The sequence below is a fragment of the Bombus pyrosoma genome, linkage group LG7 (genome assembly GCF_014825855.1).
Source record: "Bombus pyrosoma isolate SC7728 linkage group LG7, ASM1482585v1, whole genome shotgun sequence".
Taxonomy (NCBI): Eukaryota; Metazoa; Arthropoda; class Insecta; order Hymenoptera; family Apidae; genus Bombus; species Bombus pyrosoma.
This window is the reverse complement of record NC_057776.1, coordinates 17,393,452-17,409,855: the sequence shown is the minus strand read 5'-3', so window position 1 is coordinate 17,409,855 and position 16,404 is coordinate 17,393,452. Positions and strand designations below refer to the sequence as shown.

Genomic DNA, 16,404 nt, shown 5'->3' with positions numbered 1-16,404 from the left:
TTATCTGAGTCAATTCAGGGTCGAATGCCTCTAGAAATACCACTAGAAATAAAGGTTCTTAAATATGGTGGAATATTTATTGTCAAAATGGCGATTGAGGGAAGATTTTGGGATGATCTCTTGTGACAATCATTGAAAAACAAGAATAATAATTACATTTTTATTTAAAAACGTTTCTTCCTATTCGATATTATCATTTAGAAAATAGTTGAGAAACTCTTTTCTTGTCATATAAAAATAAAGTTATTCTATTGTAACTTTTCAAACTTCTACTTTAGTAATCAGAGTTCTTGCGATTCCCAAACATAGTTACAATTTTTCATTTAAAAAATAGGGATTCACATTTAGATAAGAGGTAAACGAAGCTCAGATAAATGGAATGCTATTGTAATCAGTAAGGATTTTTCACATGACGCAGACTCTTCGCTTTAATTTCTAATTACACTCTAAAATGAAAATGATTTCTTTCGTGATGAATTTTTTATACATGGTAATTCAGTAACACACTAAGATTGCCCTCCTGGCGATAAAATTAAAGATTCGAAAAATCGCGATGCCATAAAAATCGTTCAACCTTAAAACATTCCTTTTAATCCTTTTACGTTGCAAATAAATTATTATATTTAAATTAAACAATTCGCGGTTTCAAAAGTAAATTCAAAAGACATATACAATGTGCGTTATGAAATTAAAAATTCGTCTTCTTAAATATATCCACAAGTACGTGTTTCGATATCCGTGCACAAGAATGTAATTTCAAATAGTAAAAATAAAATAATAATTATATATATATATATTATACGTATATCTGAACGGGACATGTGTCACACGTGAAATAAAGTTCTCTAATTCCTACTGACAAGTGTTAAAATATCTTCGATACTCCGCGAAGTTCAAAGACGTCCAAGATCAAATGAAACACAATGCGTAAATTGAAACAGTCCAAAGTAATTTATCCTCGGCATCTGATCTCTCGTTGTGTCTCGATATTACGAACATTTGTGCCGTCATTTGTGTGTCAGGGCAGTAACATGCCAAAACAACACAATCCTAACCGAAGATATTTTTAATAATTACTCGTGATCATAGTAAATGACAAACGGAGAGAGAGAGAGAGAGAGAGAGAGAGAGAAAGAGATTTTGTCTTGTGTCTGATCGTGGGAAATCAAGAAACGAACAATGTTTCAGCAGTAAACAAACATAAATATTTTGTTACACGGCGATTATATAAACAATACGTGAGGACATTTGAGTTGCTTACAAAACACGATAAATGGCCTGTCTAATTAATCATACCGCGAAACGTTCACGACAATATCCGGTGGTTTTATAGATTTTCATGCGAGGATTCGAACGCGTGTAAATGCACTTGAAAATTTATGTTTCGCAATTTTGGATGGACGACCGGTGGAGTTGGGCCAAGTCGACCTCGCAAAAGAGAAATCAAGGCAGATCGCCAGTGGATCGTCCTTCGGAAACCAAAGTTATTCGGATTGTTAATATTCGGACGTGAAATAATAATCGCGATGAAGCAGGATTTATTTTAAAAATAAATCACAGCCGATTCCTCGATCCTCCATTTCAAATGTGTAAACACAAGGTTTCTTTACGTAACGCGAGAAACAATTTACGACATCGTAGTTTCTTTAACATCATAGTTCAATAAATTTTATTAAAAAATTGCCGAGATTGTTTTCTTACGAAAATCGTCTTCTCTTGTTTTCCTTTTCCCTCGATATTTTTTTTTTTTTTTTAAAGTATGAAATTAAGATGTTAAATTATGCGGTCGTTATTTCTCGGAGAAAAGGATTAAATGGTTTCTCGAGTGTTAAAACGCCTTCTGCAGACGTTGCTTACTTTTGATTTCTTTTTCATTCTCAGCGGGAGATTTTAGCGTAATATCAACGAAAGCGTGGAACACGCTCGTCTTTAAACTTCGCGTGAGTTTATTTTTAAACACGACATGAAACAGATGATTCGTCATCGACTAGCCAGATTCCAAATGAAACTTTTTCGCGGTTTCACTGTTTTCTTCAGATATATTTTTAAGTCGATTCTGTTAATCGTGGACTCACCCGTGAAGTGAATAATTGGAATGAGACAGAAACGGAGATAGGTTCTTTTGTCGAAGAAATTAATCATAATAAGCGTGACAGATGTGACTGCAGTTTAACCGATCGTTTAGAATAAACGATATCGAATAAAATAATATTTGGGAAAGTAATCGTACAAATAGTTATAAATTTACAAAGGTAAAAACTATACTGTGAATTCGTATTATTAATTAATTTATGTTTTTTTTTATTACAGCGTTATTCGTATTTGTATATTGTTATTTCTTTAATATGTCATATTACTAAATTTTTCTGTTCCATCAAATTTGTAATTGCAATGATAAATGACACATCTCAAGTCTTAGTACCAAATTAAAAATTCGTTAACAAATTAATTGTTCCTTTTTTTGTAACGGCTTTTGTTCTAAACTCGTTTATATCAATTATTGCAATCGTTTTATTTTAAATATGTACAAATTTGATTCGAAGAGATTTCTTTCTTATGAGATTTCTTCGTAGAATAAAATGGAAAAAGAAGATTCAAATAAACTTTGCATGAGATGTAGACAATGTAAGTCTAAAGTTGAATAAGTCAAAAGCGCGAAGCAAATCTATAGCGAATTATTATGTGTCAAATGCTTATGACACAGGTAAAAAATTAAGCAGCCTAACGTCGGTCAGAATTGTTCAAAAATTCCTAATTACCATCGATAGTTTTAATATTTGCAATTCTCTAACGACTTTCTTCAGACTATTAAAAAATCTCCTCGTTACGTCAACGAATTTCCTATCTCAAATTCTTAGCCTATCGATTTAAAATTGATAGGATCAAGTATTTCAATTTCTTGAGAAATTTTTTTCAAAAGTAACAAAACCTTGTCTTTATCTACGAATTTTCTATCTCGAATCTGTTGATTATCATTTCAAAGTTTCTCCGATTAATAATCTCGACATGCAAGATTCTCCAAAAAATTCTTCAGAAAGAATTTTTTAATCCCTTTTCTTAATAGCTTCCAGCAAAACTCATCAGTTCAAAATTCCTCTTAATTATCGAGAATTTTATCATTTTGAAATTCCTCCGACCAACAGTCCCAACATTTGTAATCCCGCAACGATTTTCTCTGAAATATCAAAAAATCCTTCTTCACCGATAAATTTTGTATGCCAAATTCACCGACCATCGTTTCAAAATTCCTCCGATCAACAATTGAATCGCAATATCAGTCTCTTCGTGGTTTCAAAATTCTCAATTATCGTCGACAATTCGATCATCTCTTCCTAATTTCCTCGAGGCTATTAATATTAAAAATTCCACTTTCCCTTGGCAAATGTTTCATCTTAAATTCCCAAGCATCGCGTCCAAATTCACCGATCCATCATCATCTCGATCCCAACCCCAATCTCTTCGTCATTTCAAAATCCTCAATCGTCTAATCGCTCCAACACTCCACGACTATCTAAAATTTCTGCTTAAAGATTCCTGTCTCGAAGAGAAGAACTCGATAAATTTTCTTCAACGTCCTAACCAAATATCGTGTTCATCGCCTCGTCGACTTCTTGCGGTAGACGTGGACGTCGCGCGGAGGAGTTGCAACGCGGAAGCCCCGTCTAGCGTTCTAAGCTCGCTAATAACCTGGCGGCGGGTCATTATTCTAGAGAAGGAGGTAACGGAGGCGGCGGTCGCACGCACAGTTTCCCACTCAAAATGAAAAACCCGAACGCGACCCATCGTAGAGGGGGCAACGGTGATGCATGCACCGAATACTTTCAGTGTCGGACGCCGACGAATCGTGGTGGGGAAACTCGTGTCTGACGCCACTACGCACATCTCTACCCCAAGCTTAGTCTAGCCTTAATAGTCATCCACTGGAAGCCGGAGACGATGAAGCTGGCCAGAACGAAACGTCTTTCTCTGGATCTTATTCTGCTACGGCAATCTCCGTTTCCACGCTTCGTCAATTTCTCTTGGCAGGGACATCAAGTGACATTTAAGTGATATTCAAGTGATATTTAAGCGGTGCTTCGAATGGTACGCGTAACGGTGACAGTTTCTGACCAGTTTCGTGATTAATTGCTGATCAACGTGGTGTTTGACAGTTGGCTGCCTTCGATCGGACTGCATCGCTTTGTTTGCGACAATGTCGAATGCTAGTTCGATCGAAGTGCAGCCGCGATTGAACTGGACACGTCTGATCCTTTATCGAAGTTGAACGTCGCGAAGGTAGTGTGGTATATATATATATATATTTTAAAGATAAATTCTCGGTGAGCGTTGGTGCGAAAATTTGAATAAAATTCGTGTGGTTGGTTATAATACAATCTTTGTGGTGCTTGATCGAAGTGACAGACTCGTCGGTGGAAATATATAGAGTTTTTACGTTTTTCTTCGGTGGTTGTTACAGTGAATTGTTGATATATTCTTTTTATGTTCAGTTTGATTTATTATCGAACGTAATTAATCATTTATTCGGTATAAATATGAGTTTCGTTTCTATTGTTGGACGATTACAAATACGTTCGTTGCGAGATTTAGTGATTCATATATTTTTTTTCGAGACACGAGACTCACGTACCATGTTCGTACGAGATAACGATCAGTATGATTCTTCTTTTCTTTTTTAGCGGTGATGATTCACCTGTGGTGAACAAGACAAAGCGTTGTTTATCGTGGTGAGTCTCGTTTCTCGGATACATGTGAGAACGGATACAGTGATACACACTAGGATCTAATGGATGACACACAAAATTTATTCGATGAATCACGGACGATTGGAGTGGTCATGTACAAAAATAAAAATAAAATCAACGTTTAGCGAGACGTGGTTGTCCCTGACCTTCTTCCTTCCCTCGCTCACGCTAATTCACCCGTTTCGTATCTTCTTTTCTTTTTTCTCTTCATTCAGCCTCTCGCTCTTATACATCATTTTTTGTTTAATTTGAATTTATCCCACGTTGTTTCTTACATATACAAGAGTTCGATCGCTTTAATACAAATTTAAAAGCGAAGAGATTCTTATTGATCGGCGATTAGAATAATACGACAGAAAATCGAGATTAAACAATCTTAGACATTCTCATGTTTCTCGTATAAAATAAATGAAGATCGAGTGCGAGCTCAAAATTGTTGTATCGATTAGCAAAATTTCACAGTCGATGGTTACGATAATACGAAGCAACTTTATTTTATATTCCTCTCAAACAAAACCAAGAAGATTAAATACAAATTCGAAACTCAACAAACTCGATCAATGAGATTTTACAATCAGTCGTTGTAACATTACAAAATAAGATCAGAATTCAACTATCTTGAAACATATTCTTCGCATCGAACAAGAGAAGATCCAATAAAAATCCAGAAACGAAGAGATTCTTACAGATCAGTGAGACCTTGCGATCGATATTGTAATTACTGAACTGCGAATATTTACTGGTTTGACGTTAATTGAAATACAAAAAATGTACAGAAAGCAACATGATGTACAAAAGTATAGAAAATATCTGAAATACAGTATTTATAATATACAGAGAATAAGATTCCTTCTCTAAATCTCGCTGCTTTAATTCCGTCAAATTCTATTCAGGGCTGGTTCTTTTAAAACATTCGCAGTTCACCAACTACAACAACAAACGTAATTCAACTAGAGAGCATCGAAAGATTGCAGCAAGTGGAATTCCACTTAAATCGAAGCCAGTTGGAGCGAGTAGACGGTTGGCCGCTTCGTCACGATGTCCCAACGTCCGTCTCTCCGCTTCCCTCGACGTGCAAGAGGAATCGAGACGTTTCTCTCGGTTGCATCTGGTTTGGACCTCCCTCGTATACGCGATCGGGCCACGAGCGCCGCGGATTTACCAGAAATAATTTCTTCCCGCCTTCCAGAGTGCGCTGACACGCGCTCGCTCCCCCGTATTATTTCTAGCGGGGCTGAATCACCAGGGCAGCTGGGTTGGCCGAAATAGTCAGGCTTCGTCTCCCTCCTTTAAAGCCTGGCACGGCGGACAACCGTCGACGAACCGTCGAGAAATGGCAGCTGGGGGCAGCGTGAACGCGAAGAGGTGTGAGGCCACGGAAAAGAAGAGCCGAACGCGCACGCATCGATGAATCAGCGCGCGCTCTTTTTCTCTGCGTGCCGTGTAGACTAGCCGTTGGCAGTTGTCTTCTTGATGCTTCAGGTGGTCGCCGATTCAAGGTCGTTGTCAGGCGAACGAGAAGCTGAAGCTTCGTGAGCACGAATACGTCTCCTCTTCTAGAAGGATCGCCTTCGGTCGTGGATCGTCGATACGACGCATGGTTTGGGGATGTTTGGTGTAAACGGGAATGGAATTTGTTTTTTCAAGCCTGGAATACTATAGCGGGATACTGTACAGCCCACTGATTTTCGTTTTCGTAAGAAACGATGGTCTCCTTTTATTTATTCCGAGAATCTCTTTCCGTTAACTTTCTGACGCGATAAAATCGAGACTACATACATGCTCCGCGATAGGTTCGAACTTGTTTGAGGTAAAATGATGTTTCTCAATATTTTCTGTCGTAAGTTTGAACTTGTTGGAAGTAGACGTTAGGCGGATAAAGCGATACGTTTCGATATCGTGTGGTAAGTTTGAGCTTGTCCGGAGTAGATTGACAGAATTATATTCTACGATAATTTAGATTTATATTCCGTTCATATTCGTTTTTATTAATGGGATATACAGTTGCCTGGTATAGCGTATCGATGGGATTATATATATATATATAGGTAATGAAACAGGATAAAAGAGTTTGTGAAAACAGGGTGCTACAGGGACGTACAATGTTACAATCGTTACACGATCGTCGTTCTTATTTTCCCGTTGTCGAGCGGACATGCGTTATTTCGGCATCTCGAATTCATTAGGACACAGCAGGGGTCCGTAATTACCTGTCGCAAAGCGGTTTAATAGCTCTGATCTCATAGGAGGATCGTACACACGCTTGAAATAAATCCGTGCACGGTACGGTAATAAATTTTCTTGCTCCTTACCCAGCTAGCTCGAATCTAACGCGAACCTTATTTATGGTCGACGTTAACGTGCCAGCTTTGCTTTTCGTATGTCCTTTCTCTTTGCGATCAACGTTTGCACGCTGTGGTCGTTACATTGTCTCCAAGCTACCAATTAAAGTTTTCGTGACACGCGATATCGTTTGATCGATGAAAACGTTACGACCCGCCGTATTTCACCAGTCACACGTTGGCGAACGTAACGCATCGTTTAATTACGATGACCCGTCTCGGACCAACTACCGTCCTCGCGATTAATCAAACGGCTGGTACGACGAACAGGCCGGATTCACGGTCTAATTTTGCGTCGGGTCGCCGGATCGTAACGGTGTCGAGCGGAGACCGGTCAAGTAACATGACGATGATCCCTCTCGCGAGAGCCGAGACGCGTTGGAGAACGACTGGAGAACGCGAGAACCTCGTCGTTCCATACGCCAAGCATCGAGTACTCGATGCAACGTTACACACGCATCGGAACGCCGGAAAAACTCTTTTGTTTCGAGTCACGCTGCTGCTCAAGTTACGTGTTCGTTCTACTTCTTAAGCCTAATTTGAAAGATTTAGTGGGGGGATGATTGTTCGTAGCATTATGATAATTGCCGGAAATCGTTGAGATTTTACGATATAAAAAGAGTTCTCTGGTCTGAATCGTATTGAGAGTATAATGAAGTTCTGTATTGTTTCGTTGTGTTTGCTTAATTGTATTAGATACACGGTGGGTGTCAAAAGTTTCCGACTGAAATGTATTTTGATTTGTTTATTGATAAAATGATGTATATTTCTCTTGAATGAAATTCTTTTTGGGAGAAACTTGAAATTGTCGGAAATTTATTGCCTCGCCAATTTATTAAGATTACGTTGTAACTGGAAAGTTTTCACAATCGTAGTATGTTTTCGGAAGATATACGATTGTTTAGAGAAATCTTATATCCTTGTGTGTTATTGTAGCAGCGAATTAGATATTTAATAAATTATAACCGCTCCTCAATATCCATTTCCCTGATAAATTATCTTCTACACAGTTGGATCCTTTGAATATGTTACTTCTCCTCGACCTTCTTTCAAACAATTCTCGATATTACACGTTCACCGCCGATTGGATTTCGACTCGTTAACCTAATTGCATATGAAAGATACGAGGAAGAAAGTCGTGTCTCAACAGTCTTATCGGACAAATAATAAAAAAAATTTAACGTTTTAATATCTTTCACCGATAGAAGAGCAAATTCCAAAAAATCTAACACAAACTATATATCTCCCAATTAAATATCGAGAAAGACCGAATAATTCTCTATAAACATCGCGCTTGCCGTGAACATATCTATCCGTGTATCTCTATAACCGTAAAATCATAAAGAACGAACATTCCACATTTCGAACCTCGCGTAATTGTAAAAGTTCCCGAAAAATGACAACATTTCCAATTTTGAATTTCAGTCTCACTGACATTTGTAATACGACGTCGTATCGGGAAGCAACGGGTCGACAGAGATACGAGGCTCACGGCGAACGTGTTGAAAGGTCGATAAATAAAGTCCAGTGCCACGAACTAAAGTTAAACTTCTGCCATGAAAGTTTGTCATCGACCACGCAACATATTTTCAAAGTAAATGGTCGAAGACGAGTCCGTTAATAAACGTGGCGCGTGGAAAAATAAAATTTTCTTTTGTTCGCGAATAAAACGTGCGATGTGGATACCAGTGTACGACCGGCGGTTTCTAGACCCCACGTGAATTTTGCCGTATGTTCGGGGAGTTCTTCACCGGCGACCAAATATAGCCGGGTAATGTAATACACGTCACGTGGTCAGAAATAGCCTAAGAAGAGGGCCTAGCCGAGTGTGCACACGGCACTGCTCACTGTGGTACCGTCGTCCCTCGTTTTGAAACGAGCCGGACTACCAGAAGCGATGAAGAAAATACGTTTACCTCTTCACGCTCGTTAAACCAGTTACCAGAGAGAAAGGTGATACCAAGGGAACAGAAACACGGATCGTAAAAGACGAGTATACGCGTACGTGTGGAAATCCTCGTGTCAACGAGCGGCCGCGCGCGACTCCCGCTGACTGCGAGTAGTCGGGGACTCGTGATTTTTCAAAACCGAATCTTGAGCTCTTTCACCGAATACGTTACTCGACTTTATAACGCTGCAGCTAGCAAAGTTGTAGAAACGAGCAATCGATGATCTTTCAGAGAGATTCTATGCGCTAAAATAACGGATTCGAATGATCTGATTTTATAGATTTTACAACGAGATGTTCTTTCTTCAATGAACGTTACAATGAGATCTTCAATGTTCTTGGACGAAAGATTTGTCCAGAGAAATTCCGTGTCATGAAATAACAGAGATGGATGAGTTCTTCAATTATAGAGATTTATAACGGTGTATTTTTGCAAATTCCATTGATTCTTTTGTGGCGTACGTGGATAAAGAATTGTTCGTTTTCTTGTATTTTCAGCTTTTTCATAAAATCTATCATTTTGAGCTTCTTAGTGCAAGTTTCGTAACCCAGTTGTTGATAGTTGTAGCGTTAATATTGCATAAAATCGAGTTGTCAGTCTGTCGCAATCGATGACGCCAATTGGTCCGTGTTCTTTGTTTTACTACGCGTGCAAATTTTGTTAATTTGATACAATGCTATGTAAGATACGCGAAAGATGTACGTTATGATTAATTACTTTACTTTGATTAATTACATTAAGTTACTTTGATTTCGTAGCAGGAAGATACATAGGTTTGATAGTTACTTGGGAATGTGATTTTATGTGTCTGGTTGAAGTCAGAGTTTCAATTGTTGAAGTATATTATGATATGAAATTTATTTTCGTTAATTTCCTACTAAAATAATCGATCATTTAGATAAATATATTATGTTTCCTTCGATAGAGTCAAGCAGACTTTGATCAGAGCAGTTTTCAGAGTCTAGGCTGTCAATCCGGATTCGAGTTTAAAGAAACATAGTAAAACTAAAAAAGAGATGCAACAGTTGCGTCAGCGGCGTTACTTAAAGAACTGTAATAAATCAATGTACTATATCAATGTAACATATCGTATTCACGAACGTGATAGACGTAGATACGACATTTGAAATTGCCAATTGAATATAATTTCGACGATAGAAGCTCGTCGTTAAATTAACGAATATCTTTTTATTTTTACCGAACGTGAAAATGCTTTCGTCGAAATAAAAATGATTTTTATCGAGATCAGATTATGATATCATACAAGTATATATATAAGTCATCCAATAAAAGTTTTCGTTCACGTTGTAAAAAGGTTCATTTTCGTTTAAATTAAACATAAAATATAACGTCGTGTAGCAACGTGATTTACCTCTAACACATAAAAATATAATAAAACAGCTCTTAGCTATTTTGTCATGGAAGAAGCATAATTTTCATAAAGGTCTTCAATAAATCACTCTAACGTTTTTACATTCTATCTCAATAAAAATGGTCCTTTTCTTCAGAATATAACGAAAACTTGTATAAATGATCATACCTATACATATATTTTCGTTCTATCATTTTAATTGTATTCATTTACGTCTACACGTTCGTTACATATATCATGAATATATTTCTAATTCTAGGCAACCTAAAACTTCCAAGAAATCGCGGAACAGCCAAAACTCCGTTACTCGGACGTTTCTACCACCACGGAACGACCGATACACGTTTTGCTTTCGTTTCGTCGTCAAATATAGCCGTGCATCTGGACTCGGCTTTCGAGCAAAGTAGCAAACACTTCGTCCGAGTTTTCTTGCCGTTATTTTAGCCGCGATAAATCTGCCAAGTGTTGCAGCGTGGAATCGCTCGTTAACCGGCTCGCGACTCATTGTCCGATCGATCGTCACGCTGATTAAGAACGTCGAGCTATTTCTGTTCGTTTGGTTCTCTCAAATTCCCTCCCCCGGCTCAAAAATTCACGTTTCATATTATTTTCGGCATGGCGAATTGTTTTACGAGCCGTGATTCACGCGTTTGCCTATTCAACCAGTTGATACAGAGTTTCGTAAGCAAAACGCAGACGAATTTATGGCTCGAGGAACGTGCTGGCAATTACGTTGCGGAGTGCAAAAGTCAATTTACATTCGCGGGTCTATATTCGTCCACCAGTCGATGGATTCCGGTCGACGATCCTCCATGGGAGATTTTTCTTTTATTTCGAGGCGTTTCATGGGAAATTCCTCCGATTCTAACTTCTCGATTGGTCTAAATTTGAGACTTAGGATGCACCAATTTTGGTCCGAGTACTTTCAAAGTATTTTCAGTGCTTTTGGACATTTTGGCAATTCTTCGAAAGTATTTTACGTGCTTTGCGCTCTCGCGTGATGTTTCGTTACAGTTGGTATGTGGAAAAATTTGATTATTCTAGGATTCTTAGCGTGCAAATTCCTTAGATCTTATTTCGTGTTACACAGAATTTCGGGTCTTATTTTTGTATTTTATACTTTCAACTATTTTAAAAAATATTTTCTAATTTTTTATATCGATGAATATTGGTTACTTTCTGCTTTGTAATATACTATCGATCAACGTATGTTATTTTATACGATTATGCGATTTTATAATGAATTTCGAGATGCCGTGTATAATATCAGCGATCAGAAAGTTTACAATCGACCGATCATAGCAACGATGTGTCCGTGTGCAACGATAGATGATCGATTCGGCAACAAACGAGGCTTGTGCGTATTTAAAACATTCGTTTTTATTGGCCTTTCCATTGTACAATAATAAATAATTCGATTAGTAGAATGTTAAAGGAAAAATCATTTACGTGTAACTAAATAAACTTGATTCACGTCGGTGTTGGCTAACTGATAAATCATTCCTAACGTATGTAATGTATCGTGTGGGTAATTACACTTATGCGTATATATTATATATATTCTTTATGATATAATATATATATATATTTTTCTTTTTAAAGTTTAATAATGAACATCGACACTAAATCGAACGAGTAAACGAGTTACGTGTTCGTAATACCGACTCTGTTTACCAAAGAAATATCTCTCTTTTCATCACATTCCTTACCCATTACGTGACCTCTCGCGTGTTTTCACACGAGGCACGAACAATTTATCGCACGATATCGTTCGACTTCCCCGGGATCCAACTTTATATACAACGCGGAACCAAAAGAGAATCGCAACAGTTCGTTCTCAAAATTCGATCTGATCGATCCGAAGCACCACCTCGGCAAATCTTTGTTCTCTCGTATGAAATTCATCGTATTCGACGCTGATAAGACGCTCGTAGACGTGTCTCGCTCGCGAATCGCACCTCTCAGATGGAAAAATCCGCTACGCTCGTCTTGTCGGTCGAATCTCCGATTCGTTTTTCACCTTATACGAGTTCAATTCTACAAAACATTTCCACGTTTCTGCCGTTAATACTTCGTTCATTTTCAGCACCACCTTCGCGACATTTCTCATCTTTGATTCTCTGCAATTTTCCATTAATCAATTTTCATTCGTTTCTTTTATCTTCGCGCGTTTACCATTAAATCCTACGTTATCTTTGATTCTTCGTAATCTAGAATCATTTACCTTTTATATATATATTTTTGTTTCCTTTCTAACGTCTCCGCAAATCATATCACTTTCCTCGTTTCACTCGCTCGTCTACTATATTCTTACTTTTTTTTATTCTTTTATTTATTTTTTTTTTTTTGTTTGGAAAAAAAAGAAAAAAACAAAAAACACGACGAGTTAGTACAAAAACTCCCCGGGCTCGCTCGTGACTTTGATTACGGGGTCGGGGACAAAGGGTTGAACATTGGTAACGGTTCGCTTGATGGGTTAGGGTTTCTTCTTTTTTTTCTTTTTTTTTTTTAGAGAGAAGAACAACAAAAAAGCGGAAAAAAATACGCACGGGTGTCCTCGATGGTTCGCGTTCAACGAAGGAATGCGTGCCTCTGAGACAATTTTCTATATTATCTTGTCAAACGGTTAATGAAAATGAATATTCACATATTTGTTAATTCGTTCGATCCATCGATCACCAATATCGTTTCTAGATTCATTAATTTTTTAATCTTCTTTTTTTTTTCTTATCAAATATAATAGAATATTTTGAAATTAAACTCATCGGAGTGATCCGACGCTTTTCTCTTCCGAATGTTTTTTAAATACTTTTTTCTGTATACGTAAGAAATTGTTTCAAACGCACACGCGTTCCTCCGCAACACCCTAGAGGCTTATCCCGTCGATTCAATCGCGTTTCGTGTTAGCAATTGAATTTGTATCTTTTATTCAGTTCTTACTTTTGACGATGAGTTTGGCGGAGGTTTCTACGGTGCCGGCTGACGTGGTAGCTCGGCAGGTGAAGGTGCCAGTGTCTTCTTCGTAGGTGGTCGCTATCAGCAGCACGGCGTTATTGCCTTCGTGAATCATCTGCAATTCAGACATTTTTATTTCTCATTAATCCAATTACATATAGCTGATAGAAGATTTCTAATCTTCATAGACAAATAGCTAACCACAGATTCACCCAAACCGAATTTCACCAAGTTAATTAATTTTATGTTATAAAAGATTCTGTCTGATATTGTAAATATATTGTCTATCGTTCCATGTGGGGAAATTAAGTTAAGTTCAAAAAATTCCCTTACGAATATTTTACACGACAAAAATTACTATCGTGCAATTTTTACTCCCATATCGAACAACCGTAATTTTGAGAAAAACAATAATATTTTCTCATTTATTCTATAGCATATGGAATATTTCTGTACTTTTGATTAAAAGAGATATAATTTAGAATAAAACAAAGATAATTAAAAAGACATGATAGAACATTGCTAGATAGATAGGGGATTGCTCGATAAATTAACAAATTCTAGATAAATACAAATTTTATGATATTACGGAGAATTAGATAAAATTTTGAACACGACTTACCTGGAAGTCAGGTGACTGAGGGATTAGGGCACCTTCGCGATACCATTGGATCGTCGGCTTTGGTTTAGCTGGAGTAACTTGAGTCTTGAACTGTGCCGGTTGTCCTTCTAGAACTGTTTGATCTTTCAGTGGCGTCAGTTTGGGGAGAACGTCAGCTGCGTCGGGTGCTAAACGAAAACGTTCAATATCAATCATTTCGGTCAGAAGATATAGTGGAATTTTAGTGAAATTGTAGGCTGATGAAAAATGATGATTCTCACCAAGAACTCTGAGATTGGCCGAAGTAGTTACATCACCAGCTGGATTCTTGGCGATGCATTTATAGACGCCCTCATCTTCGGGGAAAGCTTCAGAGATCCTCAGGGTACAGAGGTCACCTTCCTTCTGCATTTGGAAGTACTTGGATGGTTTGATGACCTACGATGACAAATAAATTTGATTTAAAGAACACGAACCCTTCTATCTCTTGTAAATCTTAAATAAAAAATTTCCAGATTTATACCAAAGAATTAGTCCTATCGTTTTCTTTAAGTTTGAAACTGAACAGTAACGAAGAGTGTTGAAGGTCACCGCTTTTAAGAAAACTCTACATCTGGTCTTTTTAGCTTTCTAGAGCACCGAAGCCATCGACAGCGCATAGACAAAAGACTGCGACGAAGGCAGACCATAAACAATCGACAGGCGACGTTGGCTTCGGGGTTTTTCAGTTATAGAGTAACACTGCTAGCGTGCGGATCTGGACCAGTTCATATTATTATTTCAATTTTTGTACTTTCCACTTCCGTATTTCAAATATATTTTTCTACCTTATAATTTATCCACGCGTCTCTCTCATTATACATCTAATAACCTCAACAAAGAGGAATTAAATGAGTTTCTCAGAAACCAAATCGACTCTATAAATTTCACGATCATATTGCTTAGGGGTATAATTACCATTCATCTTAGGAAAAGGACAAATGATTTACTTCTATAAAATTCATCGTGAGAAGATTGTATAATTAATCGTAAATTCTAGGATCTAAATGCCTCCCTATTTTGCAATTTATACGGTCGATCAATATGACTTTTGAATGGATCAACGCGTCATCCTAAATGCTGTGCCTTATGGGATAGAAAATTAAATTGAAAAAAAGGAAAATTAACTTGAACAACCCTTCATTGTCAGCATGTAATAGATGTGGTAGTACCACGAGTTTACCTCTACGAATACGATATTGCAGTGAAAGAACAACAATTTTGAAGAGATCTATGATATAACAAAAGAATAGTAATTTCAAAAATCTGTATTATTATAGTATTGTAGTATCCTGGATAAATTATCTAAGAAATATCGGATGAACCATAAACAATATTGCGAGAAGGCCTAAGTGCCGACAGGCCAAAAGAGTCTGGAAACTTCAATGGACCATCAATGTGTCGTTGGTCCTTCAGTCGCATAGTTCCGCGGAAAAAAGACCTATGTGACCATGGCCATGGACGGTTGCGGAACACGTACGTGGTGGGGCTATGAGAAAAGACAAAGGGATGCTTAAGGGAGAAAGACGAATTAACAGGCGGTCGTGAGTTGACAAGTCGGTGTTGTCAGCGTTGTCGAGGAGAATGGTTCGCGTGAAAGAGAACGTTGGAACCGAGAGTTGTGAATTAACGATTTAGTTGTCTTAGTTATAGCACATTACTGTGTAGCGGCACTCGACAGCAAACTTTCCAACGGGTTCTGTCCCGTGGCTTGCTACACAAAGACCCTGTCCTCGGCAGGATGACGGCAGAGCTGTGGTTAGCGCAGTTGGTTACGAACGTTCAAGACCAGGTTCGAATCCCGACACTCACAGTTCGGTTTTCTACACAATTCCTAGCTGAGAAGAAGGCAACCTGGATGAAGACAAAATCTCATACACCAGCAGTACCTTTCACAACTTTTACCGTACCTCAACTGTATTTAGTTCACGTTAAATAACCATCGTTTTCTGTTTAATCCATTGCAAATAGATCTATCGATAAATCCTACAGTATTAGTGTTGTTTCAAGTATTATTCGTACCTTGTCGCCTTTTTTCCATTGTACCGTGGGCACCGGTTTTCCGGTGATCCTGCACGCAAAGGCGACGGATGTTCCCTCTCTGATAGTTTGATCTCTCAATGGTTCCAAAACCGTGGGCGCCTTTTCGACGCCAGGTGTCGTCGGTTTCGCCGTCTTGGCGGGCGATTGAGGTCCACGAACTGTACATTCAGCGTCGCAACGTGCCTCTCCGGCACTGTTTATCGCGACACACTCATATTTGCCTGAATCTTCTGGCACTGTCTCCAAAATCAGCAACGTGTAAGTATTATCTTCCTCGAGTGTCTTGTAACGAATATCTGCCGTCACTTTCTTGCCATTCTGTAACGACACACGAACATGAACGGTTAAACTTATTTCTCAA

At 38.0% G+C, this 16,404-nt stretch overlaps 1 protein-coding gene and 1 long non-coding RNA gene across 4 annotated transcripts in view; one reads left to right on the top strand and one right to left on the bottom strand.

The window, feature by feature from the left end:
- Positions 1 to 4,872, top strand: part of LOC122569055 — a 66,293-nt gene extending 61,421 nt beyond the window's left edge. For 2 of the 3 annotated variants that reach the window (XR_006317309.1, XR_006317308.1), the window contains one exon: positions 3,531 to 4,872. This is a non-coding gene — a long non-coding RNA (uncharacterized LOC122569055). The remainder of the gene's footprint in view (positions 1 to 3,530) is intronic. The other variant, XR_006317310.1, reaches the window with a different exon arrangement.
- LOC122569054 (titin) overlaps positions 1 to 16,404 on the bottom strand; it is a 229,553-nt gene that overhangs the window by 64,572 nt on the left and 148,577 nt on the right. Inside the window, 4 exon segments of the mRNA XM_043729518.1 lie at positions 13,346 to 13,475; positions 13,983 to 14,149; positions 14,243 to 14,399; positions 16,023 to 16,361. Coding sequence (XP_043585453.1) covers positions 13,346 to 13,475; positions 13,983 to 14,149; positions 14,243 to 14,399; positions 16,023 to 16,361 — 793 coding nt within the window.